The 18,793-nt window shown below is 42.9% G+C and overlaps 1 protein-coding gene across 4 annotated transcripts in view; it reads left to right on the top strand.

The window, feature by feature from the left end:
- The window catches only part of trpc6b (transient receptor potential cation channel, subfamily C, member 6b), a 44,963-nt gene extending 26,662 nt beyond the window's left edge, over window positions 1–18,301 (top strand). The window contains exons 6-11 of one of the 4 annotated variants that reach the window (XM_042295011.1): window positions 226–490; window positions 7,857–8,052; window positions 13,076–13,323; window positions 13,652–13,653; window positions 13,970–14,080; window positions 17,973–18,301. In XM_042295011.1, coding sequence (XP_042150945.1) covers window positions 226–490; window positions 7,857–8,052; window positions 13,076–13,323; window positions 13,652–13,653; window positions 13,970–14,080; window positions 17,973–18,124 — 974 coding nt within the window. In that variant the 3' untranslated portion in view covers window positions 18,125–18,301. Of the gene's footprint in view, window positions 1–225; window positions 491–7,856; window positions 8,053–13,075; window positions 13,324–13,651; window positions 13,654–13,938; window positions 14,081–17,972 lie in introns of all 4 variants that reach the window. The other 3 variants (XM_042295012.1, XM_042295013.1, XM_042295010.1) reach the window with 3 other exon arrangements.
- The last annotated feature ends 492 nt before the right edge of the window (window positions 18,302–18,793 follow it).

Below are 18,793 nucleotides of genomic sequence, written 5' to 3'. Positions count from 1 at the left end.
CCCCTCTGTGATTGTCAGTGTTCTGTCTTTGACCTCTGTGATCCTCCTCTGCTACAGGGCTATTTTAGTACAACAGTGTGGGAACCTCCCTCCCTCCACTGTGAGGGACACAGTGGGATCAGTCTACCTGAACATGCGATTGAGCCATACTTCTCATCTCCATGGAAAAGTTCTGAATGATACAGCAATCTCTGTATCTCTCTTTCTCTCTCTCTCTCTCTCTAGCCCGTAATAACTGGGTTCCCTCAGACCCCCAGATCATCTCAGAGGGTCTGTATTCCATCGCTGTGGTACTGAGCTTCTCTCGCATCGCCTACATCCTCCCAGCCAATGAGAGTTTCGGGCCCCTGCAGATATCTCTGGGACGCACGGTGAAAGATATCTTCAAGTTCATGGTGATCTTCATCATGGTTTTTGTGGCCTTCATGTTTGGAATGTTCAATCTCTACTCATACTACCTGGGAGCCAAGCAGAACGACGCCTTCACCACGTGAGTTATGTAATTATGGAGGAAATGGGATACCTACAGTGCCGTCGGAAAGTATTCAGACCCCTTGACTTTTACCACATTTTGTTAAGTTACAGCCTTATTCTAAAATGGATTAAATAGTTTTTTCCCCTCATCAATCTACACACAATACCCCATAATAACATCACAATACCCCTTAATGACATCACAATACCCCATACTGACATCACAATACCCCATAATAACATCACAATACCCCATAATAACATCACAATACCCCATAATAACATCACAATACCCCATAATAACATCACAATTCCCCTTAATGACATCACAATACCCCATAATAACACAATACCCAATAATTGACATCACAATACCCCATAATAACACAACACCCCATAATGACATCACAATACCCCTTAATGACATCACAATACCCCATAATAACACAATACCCCATAATGACATCACAATACCCCATAATAACATCGCAATACCCCATAATGACATCACAATACCCCATAAAAACATCGCAATACCCCATAATGACATCACCATACCCCATAATGACATCACAATACCCCATAATGAAATCACAATACTCTATAATGACATCACAATACTCTATAATAACATCACAATACCCCATAATGACATCACAATACTCTATAATGACATCACAATACCCCATAATGACATCACCATACCCCATAATGAAATCACAATACCCCATAATGACATCACCATACCCCATAATGACATCACAATACCTCATAATAACATCACAATACCCCATAATGAAATCACAATACTCTATAATGACATCACAATACCCCATAATGAAATCACAATACCCCATAATGACATCACAATACCCCATAATGAAATCACAATACTCTATAATGACATCACAATACCCCATAATGACATCACAATACCCCATAATGACATCACAATACTCTATAATGACATCACAATACCCCATAATGAAATCACAATACCCCATAATGACATCACCATACCTCATAATGACATCACAATACCTCATAATGACATCACAATACCCCATAATGACATCACAATACCCCATAATGACATCACAATACCCCATAATGACATCACAATACCTCATAATGACGAAGCAAAAACTGGTTTTTAGAACATTTAGTTCACATTTCTTATATTTAGCAAACCATGCGGCACAATTTCCATTTTTATTACTTTTTTTGACAGCCAGGGGAACACTCCAACACTCAGACATCATTTACAGATAGCCAGGGGAACACTCCAACACTCAGACATCATTTACAGATAGCCAGGGGAACACTCCAACACTCAGACATCATTTACAGATAGCCAGGGGAACACTCCAACGCTCAGACATAATTTACAGATAGCCAGGGGAACACTCCAACACTGACATCATTTACAGATAGCCAGGGGAACACTCCAACACTCAGACATCATTTACAGATAGCCAGGCGAACACTCCAACACTCAGACATCATTTACAGATAGCCAGGCGAACACTCCAACACTCAGACATCATTTACATATAGCCAGGGAACACTAACACTAGACATCACACAGATAGCCAGGCAACACTGACATCATTTACAGATACTCTATAATGACATCATTTACAGATAGCCAGGGGCTATAACACTGACATCATTTACAGATAGCCAGGGGAACACTCCAATGCCCAGACATCATTTACAGATAGCTGGTTTTTACTCCAACACTCAGACATCATTTACAGATAGCCAGGGGAAACTCCAACGCCCAGACATCATTTACAGATTTAGGGGCACTTTTTTTTACAGATAGCCAGGGGAACACTCCAACACACATCATTACAGATAGCCAGGGGTACACTCCAACACTCAGACATCATTTACAGATAGCCAGGGGTACACTCCAAACTCAGACATCATTTACAGATAGCCAGGGGAACACTCCAACACTCAGACATCATTTACAGATAGCCAGGGGAACACTCAGACATCATTTACAGATAGCCAGGGGAACACACTCAGACATCATTTACAGATAGCCAGGGGAACACTCCAACACACAGACATCATTTACAGATAGCCAGGGGTACACTCCACCACTCAGACATCATTTACAGATAGCCAGGGGTACACTCCAACACTCAGACATAATTTACAGATAGCCAGGGGAACACTCCAACACTCAGACATAATTTACAGATAGCCAGGGGCACACTCCAACACTCAGACATCATTACAGATAGCCAGGGAACACTCCAACACTCAGACATCATTACAGATAGCCAGGGGTACACTCCAACACTCAGACATCATTACAGATAGCCAGGGGTACACTCCAACACTCAGACATCATTACAGATAGCCAGGGGAACACTCCAACACTCAGACATCATTTACAGATAGCCAGGGGCACACTCAGACATCATTTACAGATAGCCAGGGGAACACTTCAACACTCAGACATCATTTACAGATAGCCAGGGGTACACTCCAACACTCAGACATAATTTACAGATAGCCAGGTGTACACTCCAATGCTCAGACATAATTTACAGATAGCCAGGGGAACACTCCAATGCTCAGCCATAATTTACAGACATCATCATTTACAGATAGCCAGGGGAACACTCCAACACTCAGACATCATTTACAGATAGCCAGGGGTACACTACAACACTCAGACATCATTACAGATAGCCAGGGGAACACTCCAACACTCAGACATAATTTACAGATAGCCAGGGGAACACTCCAACACTCAGACATCATTTACAGATAGCCAGGGGAACACTCCAACACTCAGACATCATTTACAGATAGCCAGGGGCACACTCCAACACTCAGACATCATTTACAGATAGCCAGGGGTACACTCCAACACTCAGACATCATTTACAGATAGCCAGGGGAACACTCCAATGCTCAGACATCATTTACAGATAGCCAGGGGTACACTCCAACACTCAGACATCATTTGTCAGATAGCCAGGGGCACACTCCAACACTCAGACATCATTTACAGATAGCCAGGGTACACTCAGACATCATTTACAGATAGCCAGGGGAACACTTCAACACTCAGACATCATTTACAGATAGCCAGGGGTACACTCCAACACTCAGACATAATTTACAGATAGCCAGGGGTACACTCCAATGCTAGACATAATTTACAGATAGCCAGGGGAACACTCCAATGCTCAGCCATAATTTACAGATAGCCAGGGGAACACTCCAACACTCAGACATCATTTTAGCCAGTCTGACATCATTTACAGATAGCCAGGGGTACACTACAACACTCAGACATCATTACAGATAGCCAGGGGTACACTCCAACACTCAGACATAATTTACAGATAGCCAGGGAACACTCCAACACTCAGACATCATTTACAGATAGCCAGGGGCACACTCCAACACTCAGACATCATTTACAGATAGCCAGGGGTACACTCCAACACTACCATATTTTACAGATAGCCAGGGGTACACTCCAACGCTCAGACATCATTTACAGATAGCCAGGAATCAGGAGGACTCAGACATCATTTACAGATGGCCAGGGGCACACTTTAACACTCAGACATCATTTACAGATAGCCAGTAAACACTCAGACCATATTTTTTTTAGCCAGGGGAACACTCTGGCTGACATCATTTAAGATGCTGGTAACACTCCAACGCTCAGACATATGTTGACATATGATGACATGTTGATAGAAATGAGGCCAAACGGATTTATGTTTCCCTGCATTAAAGTCCCCGGCTACTAGGAGCGCCGCCTCTGGGTGAGCCTTTTCTTGTTTGCTTATGGCGGAATACAGCTCATCCAATGCTGTCTTAGTGCCTCTGACTGTGGTGGTATGTATAAACAGCTACGAAAAATACAGATGAAAACTTTCTTGGTAGGTAGTGTGGTCTACGGCTTACCATGAGATACTTCCTTAGATATCGTGCACCAGCTGTTGTTTACAAAAATACATAGACCTCCACCCCTTGTATTACCAGACGCCGCTGTTCTATCCTGCTGGTACAGCGTATAACCAGCCAGCTGTATGTTGATATTCGTCGTCGTTCAGCCACGACTCCGTGAAACATAAGATATTACAGTTTTGAATGTCCTGTTGGTAGTTTAATCCTGCAGGTAGGTAATCTATTTTATTCAACACAGATTGCACGTTTGCTAGCAGAATGGAAGGAAGTGGGGGTTTATTCGATCGCCTACGAATTCTCAGAAGGCAGCCTACGAATTCTCAGAAGGCAGCCTACGAATTCTCAGAAGGCAGCCTACGAATTCTCAGAAGGCAGCCTACGAATTCTCAGAAGGCAGCCTACGAATTCTCAGAAGGCAGCCTACGAATTCTCAGAAGGCAGCCTACGAATTCTCAGAAGGCAGCCTACGAATTCTCAGAAGGCAGCCTACGAATTCTCAGAAGGCAGCCCGCCCTCTGGCCCCTTTTTCTCCGCCTCCTCTTCAAGTAAATCACGGGGATCTGGGCCTGTTTCCGAGTAAGCAGTATATCATTCGCGTCGGGCTCATCAGACTCGTGAAAGGGAAAAAAGTATTCTGCCAGTATTCGATGAGTAATCGCAGTCCTAATGTCCAGAAGTTATTTTGGGTCATAAGAGACGGTGGCAGCAACATCATGTACAAAATAAGTCAAAAAATAAGTCACAAACACCTCAAATAAACTAAGGTAAAAGAGTCGGTTGTGGTAAAACGTAAAACGTCTGCCTTCTTCTCCGGCGCCAGTTCAGGGTGCAAAGGGGCTTTAAAAACAGCTTTAAAAATAAAAATAAATATGTACAAGCGAGATTCTTATCCAAAATGTAGATGTTGAGCAATTTGGCCATACTAAAATTATTAGTATCAGTCTAACCAACCATAACAGAGTAAAACAATGAGAAATACATCAGAAATAAGGTATTTCAGGTTGTTTTATACATTTGAAACATTTCGAAAAAACTGTTTTTGCTTTGTCATTATGTGTAGATTGATGAAAAAACACATTGTACATTTTAGAATAAGGCTCTAAAATAAGAACGTGGAAAATGAATGGGGTGTGAGTACTTTCTGAATGCACTATATATAGCACTGAAATGGGATATATATACAGCACTGAAATGGGATACATATATAGCACTGAAATGGGATAAATATACAGCACTGAAATGGGATACATATATAGCACTGAAATGGGATAAATGTATAGCACTGAAATGGGATAAATATATAGCACTGAAATGGGATACATATATAGCACTGAAATGGGATAAATATATAGCACTGAAATGGGATAAATATACAGCACTGAAATGGGATACATATACAGCACTGAAATGGGATACATATACAGCACTGAAATGGGATACATATATAGCACTGAAATGGGATAAATATATAGCACTGAAATGGGATAAATATACAGCACTGAAATGGGATACATATATAGCACTGAAATGGGATAAATATATAGCACTGAAATGGGATAAATATATAGCACTGAAATGGGATACATATATAGCACTGAAATGGGATAAATATATAGCACTGAAATGGGATAAATATATAGCACTGAAATGGGATACATATATAGCACTAAAATGGGATAAATATACAGCACTGAAATGGGATAAATATATAGCACTGAAATGGGATAAATATATAGCACTGAAATGGGATAAATATATAGCACTGAAATGGGATACATATATAGCACTGAAATGGGATACATATATAGCACTGAAATGGGATAAATATATAGCACTGAAATGGGATACATATATAGCACTGAAATGGGATAAATATATAGCACTGAAATGGGATACATATACAGCACTGAAATGGGATACATATATAGCACTGAAATGGGATAAATATATAGCACTGAAATGGGATAAATATACAGCACTGAAATGGGATACATATATAGCACTGAAATGGGATAAATATATAGCACTGAAATGGGATAAATATATAGCACTGAAATGGGATACATATATAGCACTGAAATGGGATAAATATATAGCACTGAAATGGGATAAATATATAGCACTGAAATGGGATACATATATAGCACTAAAATGGGATAAATATACAGCACTGAAATGGGATAAATATATAGCACTGAAATGGGATACATATATAGCACTGAAATGGGATAAATATATAGCACTGAAATGGGATACATATATAGCACTGAAATGGGATACATATATAGCACTGAAATGGGATAAATATATAGCACTGAAATGGGATACATATATAGCACTGAAATGGGATAAATATATAGCACTGAAATGGGATACATATATAGCACTGAAATGGGATAAATATATAGCACTGAAATGGGATAAATATAATATATAGCACTGAAATGGGATACATATATAGCACTGAAATGGGATAAATATATAGCACTGAAATGGGATAAATATATAGCACTGAAATGGGATAAATATATAGCACTGAAATGGGATAAATATATAGCACTGAAATGGGATAAATATATAGCACTGAAATGGGATACATACTGTACAGTGCCTTCAGAAAGTATTCACACTCCTGGACTTTTTCCACATTTTGTTATGTTAACAGCCTTTGAAATGTATTACATTTATATTTTTGTCTAACCTACACACAGTACCCCATAATGCCAAAGTGGAATTAAAAAGGGCAGATAGATGGGTAAATAAAAAGCAGATATTACATATCCCCTTGATCGTGGTGAAAAATCCTAGAGGAAAACCTGGTTCAGTCTGCTTTCCACTAGACACTTGGAGATTAATTCACCATTCAGCAGGACAATAACCAAAAACACAAGGCCAAATCTACACTGCCTACCATGTCGACAGTGAATGTTCATGAGTGGCCTAGTTACAATTTTGACCTAAACCTACGTGAAAATCTATGGCAAGACCTGAAAATGGTTGTCTATCAATGATCAACAACCAATTTGACAGAACTTGAATATTTTTTTAAAGAATAATGGGCAAATGTTGCACAATCCAGGAGTGGAAATCTCTTGGAGACCTACCCAGAGAAACTCCCAGCTGTTAAAAGTAGTTCTAATTTGTTTTGATTCAGGGGATTGAATACTTATCTAATCAATATATACTGTGTATTTGTGTTCAGATGGATTCCAAGTCTGGAAGTATTCTGCTTTGTTTGATACATAATCATATTTATAACAGTTCACTTATGCATCCAGCTTATATTACATTCTGATCCAGGTATAACCCATTCTGATCCAGGTATAACCCATTCTGATCCAGGTATAATGCATTCTGATCCAGGTTTAACCCATTCTGATCCAGGTATAATACATTGATCTCCGATCTCTTTCTCTTTTCACTCCTTCCAGGATTGAGGAAAGTTTCAAGACATTATTCTGGGCCATATTTGGCCTGTCCGAAGTCAAGTCAGTGAAGATCAACAATGGCCATAAGTTTATCGAGAATATCGGCTATATCCTTTATGGGGTTTATAACGTCACCATGGTGATCGTCCTGCTCAACATGCTCATTGCCATGATCAATAACTCCTTCCAGGAAATAGAGGTAACTAATGAATGAATTAATAATTGATTGTCTCTGGTCTTGATACTTGTTAACATGTTATACTGCTCTTGTATGAGGAATTTACAGGATATAGTTAGTATACCATTTACTATAAGGCCCTGCGATAGACTAACGTCTGGTCTAGGGGGTGTACTTGTAGATCAAGCTGCCTCACTATAGAAACAGGAGATAGACCAGTGTCCTTTCTAGGCGGTGTCCTGGTACTTCAAGCTGCCTCACTATAGAAACAGGAGATAGACTAGTGTCCTGTCTAGGGGGTGTCCTGGTACTTCAAGCTGCCTCACTATAGAAACAGGAGATAGACTAGTGTCCTGTCTAGGGGGTGTCCTGGTACTTGAAGCTGCCTCACTATAGAAACAGGAGATAGACCAGTGTCCTTTCTAGGCGGTGTCCTGGTACTTCAAGCTGCCTCACTATAGAAACAGGAGATAGACTAGTGTCCTGTCTAGGGGTGTCCTGGTACTTCAAGCTGCCTCACTATAGAAACAGGAGATAGACTAGTGTCCTGTCTAGGGGGTGTCCTGGTACTTGAAGCTGCCTCACTATAGAAACAGGAGATAGACTAGTGTCCTGTCTAGGGGGTGTCCTGGTACTTCAAGCTGCCTCACTATAGAAACAGGAGATAGACCAGTGTCCTGTCTAGGGGGTGTCCTGGTACTTCAAGCTGCCTCACTATAGAAACAGGAGATAGACTAGTGTCCTGTCTAGGGGGTGTCCTGGTACTTGAAGCTGCCTCACTATAGAAACAGGAGATAGACTAGTGTCCTGTCTAGGGGGTTTCCTGGTACTTGAAGCTGCCTCACTATAGAAACAGGAGATAGACTAGTGTCCTGTCTAGGGGGTGTCCTGGTACTTGAAGCTGCCTCACTATAGAAACAGGAGATAGACCAGTGTCCTGTCTAGGCGGTGTCCTGGTACTTGAAGCTGCCTCACTATAGAAACAGGAGATAGACTAGTGTCCTGTCTAGGGGTGTCCTGGTACTTGAAGCTGCCTCACTATAGAAACAGGAGATAGACTAGTGTCCTGTCTAGGGGTTTCCTGGTACTTGAAGCTGCCTCACTATAGAAACAGGAGATAGACTAGTGTCCTGTCTAGGGGGTTTCCTGGTACTTGAAGCTGCCTCACTATAGAAACAGGAGATAGACTAGTGTCCTGTCTAGGGGGTGTCCTGGTACTTGAAGCTGCCTCACTATAGAAACAGGAGATAGACTAGTGTCCTGTCTAGGGGGTGTACTAACGTCTATGGTATACAAATAGACACAGTTATTTAACATCTTCTGTATGCTCCTTTAATGAATCAATATGGCTCCCTTGTGAAGCCACCATTTTGTAGATGTATTGTTGTAGGCTACATCTGTACGCTTGGCTGTGTTAATTCATCTCCCATCAGATAACATGTAAGCGCCCCAATGCAGCACTGCAGCTTCCGTTTAATCTACTTTAAGGTGTCTGATACTGTGGAGGCTGTGGGTTAACAAGAGGCATGACAAGGCCACGTTCCAAATGGCAACCTATTCTCTTTATAGTGCACTACATTTCACCAGGGTTCATTGGGCTCTGGTCTAAAGTAGTGCACTATATAGGGAATAGGGTAGCATTTGGGATGCACACCAAGTATTTCTGGGTAATTACAAATGCTTTGAGCCACATAGATAAGGTCATTGTAGAATGATTTAGTTTCATACTGTCTTCTGAGTAAAAAATGAATTCAGTGAATTATTGTCTGTTGCGATGGTAATTGCAGCTACTTACAGGGTTGGAAGAGAAAATGAAATCCTCTCTCATCCAGTTTAGAGGCCGCAGCTTCTCCGCGGTTGGGTCGCATTAGGATGTTCGGATCTGGTATTGCCCGTGTACCAAATGGCACCCTGTTCTCTATAAAGTGTCCTACTTTAGACCAGAGCCATATGGGCCCGGCTCAAATGTAGTGTACTATATAGGGAAGAATGTGTCATTTGAGACGAAAACATCGGCTGCCATCCATATCAATTAGGTTGCTATGGCTCTCCCACTCAATGCTTTTAGTATTTACCTCTGGACAATTATTATGGATGTAAAGGAAAACATTTTTTTTTTAATGAAAGCCAGAAGCTTGGAATTATGTTATAAAACTGACTGTTGTTGTTTTAGAGTTGATTGTTTCTAAATACTCAGTTCCCTTTCAGTTGGTCAACTCACTGCAACACAGCTGTGTGGAGTTTGTGCTAGCGCCCTCTACTGAAGAACATTAGAATCACGCTTGACAGGGCCAATGAACACTGTGCCTCACTGGAAGCCCCGCCTTCCACAGGGGATAAACCTGAGGCATGAATTAATTCGCTGTGACAACAGTACCCCAAAGTGGCAGTGTTACATCAGAGTAGACGTAATCACATTGTTTCTACCCCACAGTGTTGAGATACATTGTTTCTACCCCACGGTGTTAAGATACATTGTTTCTACCCCACGGTGTTGAGATACATTGTTTTTGTCGCTCTGGATTTTGCACACAGTGACGTTGGGGTACAGGCATTGCTTGTGCGTCCCCCATGTTTTTACAGCGTCATTAGGTTGACTGTTCTTGTTATGAGGGAGATTTCTGCCCTTATCCAGAAGCAGGTGATCAGATTGGTTCCTATGTGAGAGGCCAAGTACAGCTGGTTCAGCTGATATTTCTAAGTTCTCAAAAGGGGCAAGACTTTGATTCCATTTTTAGACCTGTGTGCCCTGTACACCTCAGGATCTACAAATTCAGAATGCTCATGAACAGCCTGTTGTTAGTCAGTGCACCCGGGTGATTGGTTCACCTCCATCAACCTGAAGGATGCATACTTTAATGTGAACAAATATCCCCCTCACAAGAAGTTGCTGAGGTTCCGTTTCGAGGCTATAGCCAACGAGTTTTTGGTCCTCCTTTTCAGGCTTTCCCTCGTACTTTCACCAAAGTTGTGGAGCCGGGTTTGGCACCTATGCGGATATTGGACTCCCTGGACGATTGGCAAGTGGAGTTGAGGGAGCTGGTGGCGTTGCACACCTCTCTGCTGGTTTCCCGTGTTCAGTGTCTGTAGCTGTTTGACTCCATCTCAACGCATTCTGTTTCTGTCTCAAGTTAGACTCAGTCGAGAATTCTTGTCCCCACAGAGGGAGACTCGGTTTCTTGGCTTTGCTTGGCCCAATTTTGTCTGGATTGCGTTTTTCTCCAGTGACTAGATCGATTGGGGTTGATGGCTTCCATATCAACAGACTGGGAGGGGTATGGTCTCACCTCCTCTTGTCCTTGGCTCACTCCCTACTGCTGTGGAGCAGTACACACTTCCTCGCTCCGGGTGACGTATCTCCAGGGGAGGAGTCGGCTGCACCCCAGGGGGGTTTCCCAGATATAGGAAATGTCTGACAGATCTTGAGAAAATGAGCATTGTGGGCTGTTTTTCTCCATATGTAATCTCTGTTGGGAACGGATGCTCTCGTGAACCAGTGGCCTCAGACTTGATTCATTCCACGCTGGAGACGGTCCATCAGAGACGAGTTGTCATTGATCCTTGTGGCTCCCCGTTGGCCCAAACGACCTTGGTTCGTGGAGATCATTTGCCTTTTTTGGCAGGGACCCATGGCAACGCAACTCTCGCAACTTTGGCCGGAGATTTGGAATCAGTGGGCCCTGAAAGATCCGATATGATGGCAAGAGGTTTACCTCTAAACAGTCCGCAAGGGCACCCTCCATGAGAGGCTTGTATAAGAGGCAGGTGTTCAAGCTTTGGTGCCAAAATAAAGGAATTGTTCCTTTTCTCTGGTGGACATTTTAATGTTCCTAAAGGTGTTTTTCAAGCGGGGTTCATTCTCTGAATGTGTATATGGGAGCTATTTCAGAGTGTCGTGGGAATTGATGGTGTTACTCCAGGGGCTCATCTCCTGGAGGTGCGGTTTTTAAAAGGTGTGTGCCGTGTCAGGCCGGTTTCTAAACCTAGCTGTGGTTTTGGTTTTGGTTTTGGTTTTGGATGTGCTGTGTGAGTCCCCTTTTGGACCAATGGAGTCTGTGAATCTGAAGATCCTCTTCTACAAGACCACCCTGCTTGTGTCTTTGGCCTCGGCTCAGCGAGTTGGGGATCTCTACACGTTATCCATGAAGTTGGTGACTCTAAGGTGACGTTTCGCCCCTAAGATCATAACTATGTCCTACATTCTCTTTTACCAGATTTTTCCCTTTTCACCTCCTCCATTTGCTTCTGGGGAGCAGCGGAGGTTTACAGGCCCTGTGTTCCGGTACGACCATGTAATATGAGCGGACCAGGGGTGTCCGTTTATGTGACCAAATTTTTGTCTGTTTTGCTAATCTGGCTGGTGTTTTGTAAGCAGTGTCTATCCCACTGGATTGTGGAGGCTATTTATCTGACAGCAGAAGGCAGGAATGACGGTAATGTGCACACACCACCAGAGATCTGGCGGCTTCTTGGGCCTCGTTTACGGAGAGGTAGGTGAGTTGGGCATCCCCACACACTGTTGTAAGGTTTTATCTCCTGGATGTCACTGTTCCCAGTTTAACCCGCAGGGTGCTTACGACTGGGGCAGGAGAGGGTCATTAGGCAGCTAGCAAACACCAGGTACCGCAGGTTTTCCTGTCAAGTTGGAACTCTGGGTAGTCTGCCGTGGGCCATTTCATCTTGTGTTCACTGAGGTTGTGGCTTGGTGTGTGATTTATATGTCTCCATTGCTGTGTTGTATCTCGTTTCCCTCCTTCAGGGAAGCCATAATATTCAGTCATTCATTCATTAATTCAGTAGCCATAATCATAACTGTAGGTTCTCTGCATTAACCCTTACCTTCCCTTCTCCTCATCTCCTCTCCCCTCGTCTCCTCTCCCCTACCTTTTCCTCCCTACCCCTCCTCCCCTCTCTTCTCCTCCCTACCCCTCTTCCTCCCTTCCTCCCTCCCCTCCCTACCCTTCCTCCACTCCTCCCCTTCTTTCTTCTTCCCAACTCCTCTCCCCTCCCTTCTACTCCCCACCTCCCCCTCTCCTCTCCCCAGGATGACGCTGATGTAGAGTGGAAATTTGCCCGGGCTAAGCTATGGTTCTCCTACTTTGAGGAAGGTGGGACATTACCTGTCCCCTTTAACCTGGTTCCTAGTCCCAAGTCAATCATCGCCCTGGTCCTGGGGCTAAGAGACCTCATGCTGAAGGCTCTCAACAGACACAAGAGCTGTCACAATGAGGATACAGAGCTCAATAAGGTGAACCTCATAATCATGCGCGTTCTCTCACACACACACACACAGTAAGTAGGTAGTACTGTACTGGGGGGAATTAGTCTGGCCATTATTGATATATGGTTTAGATTATCCCTTATAACCTTGTTCCTAGCCCTTTCTCTTGCTCTCTCTCTCTCGCTCTCTCGCTCTCGCTTGCTCTCTCTCTCTCGCTCTCTCGCTCTCGCTTGTTCTCTCTCTCTTTCTCTCTCTCTCTCTCTCTCTCTCATAGCAATTACGCCTGTGGACGAAGTTCTCTCCTTAGATAAACTTTCAGAATCATCCAGCCTATAGATGATGTTATGATAGATGTATGTCCTGGCTCTATACGGTGGTTTCCTAGACTCGTATTAGAAGTTGTACTGGACTAAATATAATTGTCAATATTGGAAACTATTTTGTGTGCACTGAGCCCTCTAGTGTCCTGTTGGAAAAGTGCAGCTTTACTTTTTATTTTGTGTTCAATTTACACTTAATGAAGTATTGTTTGATTGTGTCTTAAACTCCAGTTGGATCATCATAAGAATTCAACTGTTGGAGGTCTGGCTTGTCCAGGTCGGCACCAGGTAAGTAGACCTATAGATATATATAGATAGTATTTTCATGTCACATTTCTTAGTTCCATAGGTTTTTATCACCACAAGGCATTGCATACTTTACTCATTTCTATACAAGCTTATACAACTATCATGTTTTCCTCTATTTCACAGAAGATAATGAAACGCCTCATCAAGAGATATGTGATGAAAGCACAGATCAATAAAGACAGTGAGGAAGTGAATGAAGGTATTGTGTCCCCTCCTATTTGACTGTTTTGTGACCCACTGAACACCTTTCCCGGTCAGAGAGATTTAAGGCAAATCTCACAAATAGTTAAAACACACAGGGCTTTTTTGTTGTTGTTGCAAGGAGTCATGATCATGGAAATGGTCTGTATTTAAGAAAAAGGAGTCATGAGTAAATATTAATAATAATATTAATAATCAAATTTCAAATCAAATTTATTTATATAGCCCTTCGTACATCAGCTGATATCTCAAAGTGCTGTACAGAAACCCAGCCTAAAACCCCAAACAGCAAGCAATGCAGGTGTAGAAGCATATTAATAATATTAATAAATACAGGGAAATGAACATGAATAAAGGCAACAGGAAGGAAATAGAGTAATTACAATAGCAAAAGTCGAGACGGTGATACATAGACTGATCTCTGATCTGGCAGGAGACATTGCTTGCTGTTTGGGGGTTTTAGGCTGAGTTTCTCTCTAGCAGTTTGTGACATCTGCAGATGTAAAAAGGGATAGATACACTTGATTGGATTGATAAATAGACTAATCTCTGATCTGCGCTGGCAGGCAAAGGCTTAGTAGAGTCAAAACGAACAATACCTCACAAAGGTACAAACAGAATGAACTGAACTTAATAAGGAGCTGATGAGACCAGGTGAGTAACTAACACAGGTGAAATCAATGAGAGACAGGGCTACGTTCAAGAACACAAAGAAACAGGGCTACGTTCCAGAACACAAAGAAACAGGGATACGTTCCAGAACACAAAGAAACAGGGCCACGTTCCAGAACACAAAGAAACAGGGCTACGTTCCAGAACACAAAGAAACAGGGCTACGTTCCAGAACACAAAGAAACAGGGCTACGTTCCAGAACACAAAGAAACAGGGCTACGTTCCAGAACACAAAGAAACAGGGCTACGTTCCAGAACACAAAGAAACAGGGCTACATGGCCACGTTCCAGAACACAAAGAAACAGGGCTACGTTCCAGAACACAAAGAAACAGGGCTACGTTCAGGAACACAAAGAAACAGGGCTACGTTCAGGAACACAAAGAAACAGGGCTACGTTCCAGAACACAAAGAAACAGGGCTACGTTCCAGAACACAAAGACACAGGGCTACGTTCAGGAACACAAAGAAACAGGGCTACGTTCAGGAACACAAAGAAACAGGGCTACGTTCCAGAACACAAAGAAACAGGACTACGTTCAAGAACACAAAGAAACAGGGCTACGTTCCAGAACACAAAGAAACAGGGCTACGTTCAGGAACACAAAGAAACAGGGCTACGTTCCAGAACACAAAGAAACAGGACTACGTTCAAGAACACAAAGAAACAGGGCTACGTTCCAGAACACAAAACACAAAGAAACAGAACACAAAGAAACAGGACTACGTTCAGGAACACAAAGAAACAGGGCTACGTTCCAGAACACAAAGAAACAGGGCTACGTTCCAGAACACAAAGAAACAGAACACAAGGTTGACTAAGAAAATATATACAGAACCTTACAATCAATCTACATACAATACGCCATAATGACAAAGAATAGAAATGTTTGTAGAAATGTTTGCTAATTTATTAAAAATGTAAAACAAAAATGTCACATTTACATAAGTATTCAGACCCTTTATTCAGTACTTTGTTGAAGCAACTTTGGTAGCGACTACTGCCTCGAGTCTAATTGGGTATGACACTACAAGCTTGGCACACCTGTATTTGGGCGTTTTTCCATTCTTCTCTGCAGATCCTCTCAAGCTCTGTTAGGTTGTATGGGGAGCGTCGCTGCACAGCTATTTTCAGGTCTCTCCAGAGATGTTCGATCGGGTTCAAGTCCAGGCTCTGGCTGGGCCACTCAAGGACATTCAGAGACTTGCCACTCCTGCGTTGCCTTGGCTGTGTGCTTAGGGTCATTGTCCTGTTAGAAGGTGAACCTTTGCCCCAGTCTAAGGTCTTGACTGTTCTGGAGTAGGTTTTCATCAAGGATCTCTCTGTGCTTTGCTCTGTTCATCTTTCCCTTGATCCTGACTAGTCTCCCAGTCCCTGCCACTGAAAAACATCCCCACAGCATGATGCTGCCACCACCATGCTTCACCGAAGGGATGGTGCCATGGTTTCCTCCAGACGTGACGCTTGGCATTCAGGCCAAAGAGTTCCATCTTGGTTTCATCAGACCAGAGAATCTTGTTTCTCATGGTCTGAAAGTCTTTTGGTGCCTTTTGGCAAACCAAGCGGGCTGTGTGCCTTTTACTGAGGTGTGGCTTCTGTCTGGCTACTCTACTGCAAAGGCCTGATTTCTCGAGTGCTGCAGGAATGATTGTCCTTCTGGAAGGTTCTCCCATCTCCACAGAGGAACTCTAGAGCTCTGTCAGAGTGACGATCTGGTTCTTGGTCATCTGACGAAGGCCCTTCTCCCCAGATTGATCAGTATGGCCGGTCGACCAGCTCTAGGAAGAGTCTTGGTGGTTCCAAACTTCTTCCATTTAAGAATGATGGAGGCCACTGTGCTCTTGGGGACCTTCAATGCTGCAGAATTTTTTTTTGTGACCTTTCCCAGATCTGTGCCTCGACACAACCCTGTCTCGGAGCTGGACAATTCCTTCGACCTCATGGGTTGGTTTTTGCTCTGACATGCACTGTCAACTGTGGGATCTTATATAGACAGGTGACATCCTTTCCAAATCATGTCCAATCAATTGAATTTACCACAGGTGGACTCCAATCATGTTGTAGAAACATCTCAAGGATGATCGGTGGAAACAGGATGCACCTGAGCTCAATGTTGAGTCTCATAGTAAAGGGTCTGAATACTGTTTCAGTTTTATATTTAATACATTTGCTAAAATTCTTAAAAGCCTGCTGTCACTTCATCATTATTGTCACGCCCTGACCTTAGAGTTCCTTATTATTCTCTATGTTTGGTTAGGTCAGGGTGTGACTCGGGTGGGAAAGTCTATGGCCGTGTGTATGTGTGTGTGTGTGGTTCCCAATCAGAGGCAGCTGTCTATCGTTGTCTCTGATTGGGGATCACATATAAGGTGTCATTTTCATTTTTTGTGGGATCTTGTTTTCTGTTTAGTGTCTGTACCTGACAGAACTGTGTGCTTTCATTTTCAAGTTTGTTATTTTTGTTTGAGTGTTTTTGAATAAAGTATCATGAACACTTTCTACGCTGTACTTTGGTCCACTCTTCCTTCTACCAACGAAAACCCTAACAATTATGGTCTATCGTGTGTAGATCGCTGAGGATTTATTTTCATTTCATCCATTTTAGAATAAGTCTGTAACGTAACAAAATGTGGAAAAAGTCAAGGGGTCTGAACACTTTCCCGAAGGCATGTACATATGAAATGGGTAAAGATTATTGAAGTGACTCGTCTTCCATAGTGATGGAAGAGCATACATTGGGCCTGGCTAGAAGAGCATGCACAGAACCAGCTAGATGTTTTTAGCCAATCAGAGGTTGCATGATCAGCTCATTGCACAGAGGGTGGGGCGAGTGGGCACCTGCTGATTGGCTGAGGAGAGTAGGAGAGCCAAACATAAACAAATTGGCAAACAACACAGTGAATGAAATAGTCCCGTAGCTCAGTAGCAGGGGGAAGTGGATAAGCAATTAGGACTTAGGGGTTGTGGCCAATATAGCGCGGCAGAGGGCTGTTCTTAGGCACGAGGCTGGATGTAGACCATCAGCATCCAAATGACCTGTTTATAAAGCAACAGAGGGCCTAAGGGCTGCAGTTTGAGTTCTCCCATTCTATAAATTCATTGCAGATCATCTGTCAGCTGACTGAATGAGGGACAAATTCAATATCACCCCCCAAAAATGTATGAATGCAGTCTGTACCCCTCATTTTTGACCTCTTCCCCCATCTCTGTCTCCCAGGAGAGCTGAAGGAGATTAAACATGACATCTCTAGTTTACGCTACGAACTCCTGGAGCAGAAGAACCACAATATGGAGGAGTTAGCTGAGCTGATCCGGAGACTGGGAGAGAAGATACCTGCCGAGCAGCAGAGGCATCAGGGTCAGATATAGGTATATGTATTCTACATCGTCTAGGATCAATGATGAGTGAGCTGATCAGGAGGAGACTGGGAGAGAGGACACCTGCCGAACACCAGCCACATACGCTGAACATATAAAACATCATACCTATTTCCATGACGTAGACTGAGTCCAGGTGAAAGTTATCATCCCTTATTGATGTCACTTGTTAAATCCACTTCCATCAGCGTAGATGAAGAGAAGGATGACAGATTAAAGAAGGATTTTTAAGCCTTGAGACAATTGAGACATGGATTGTGTCTGTGCCGTTCAGAGGGTGAATGGACAGGACAAAAGATTGAAGTGCCTTTAAACAGGTTATGGTAGTAGGTGCCAGGAACACCGGTTTCTGTCAAGAACTGCAACGCTGCTGGGTTTTTCACACTCAACAGTTTCCTGTGTGTATCAAGAATGGTCCACCACCCAAAGGACATGCAGACAACTTGACACAACTGTGGGATGTATTGGAGTCAACATGGGCCAGCATCCCTGTGGAACACCTTCCACACCTTGTAGAGTCCATACCCTCACTAATTGAGGGCAAAGAAGGGGGGGGGATTTCACCTCAATATTAGGATGGTGTTCTTAATGTTTGGATATACATCTTATACACTGAGTATACCAATGTCCCAGTAGACTCCAGAAACAATATTATCCCCA

This window comes from Oncorhynchus tshawytscha, linkage group LG13 (genome assembly GCF_018296145.1).
Source record: "Oncorhynchus tshawytscha isolate Ot180627B linkage group LG13, Otsh_v2.0, whole genome shotgun sequence".
Lineage (NCBI taxonomy): Eukaryota > Metazoa > Chordata > Actinopteri > Salmoniformes > Salmonidae > Oncorhynchus > Oncorhynchus tshawytscha.
Note: the sequence above shows the minus strand (reverse complement) of the source record. Positions and strands in the feature narration are given on the sequence as shown.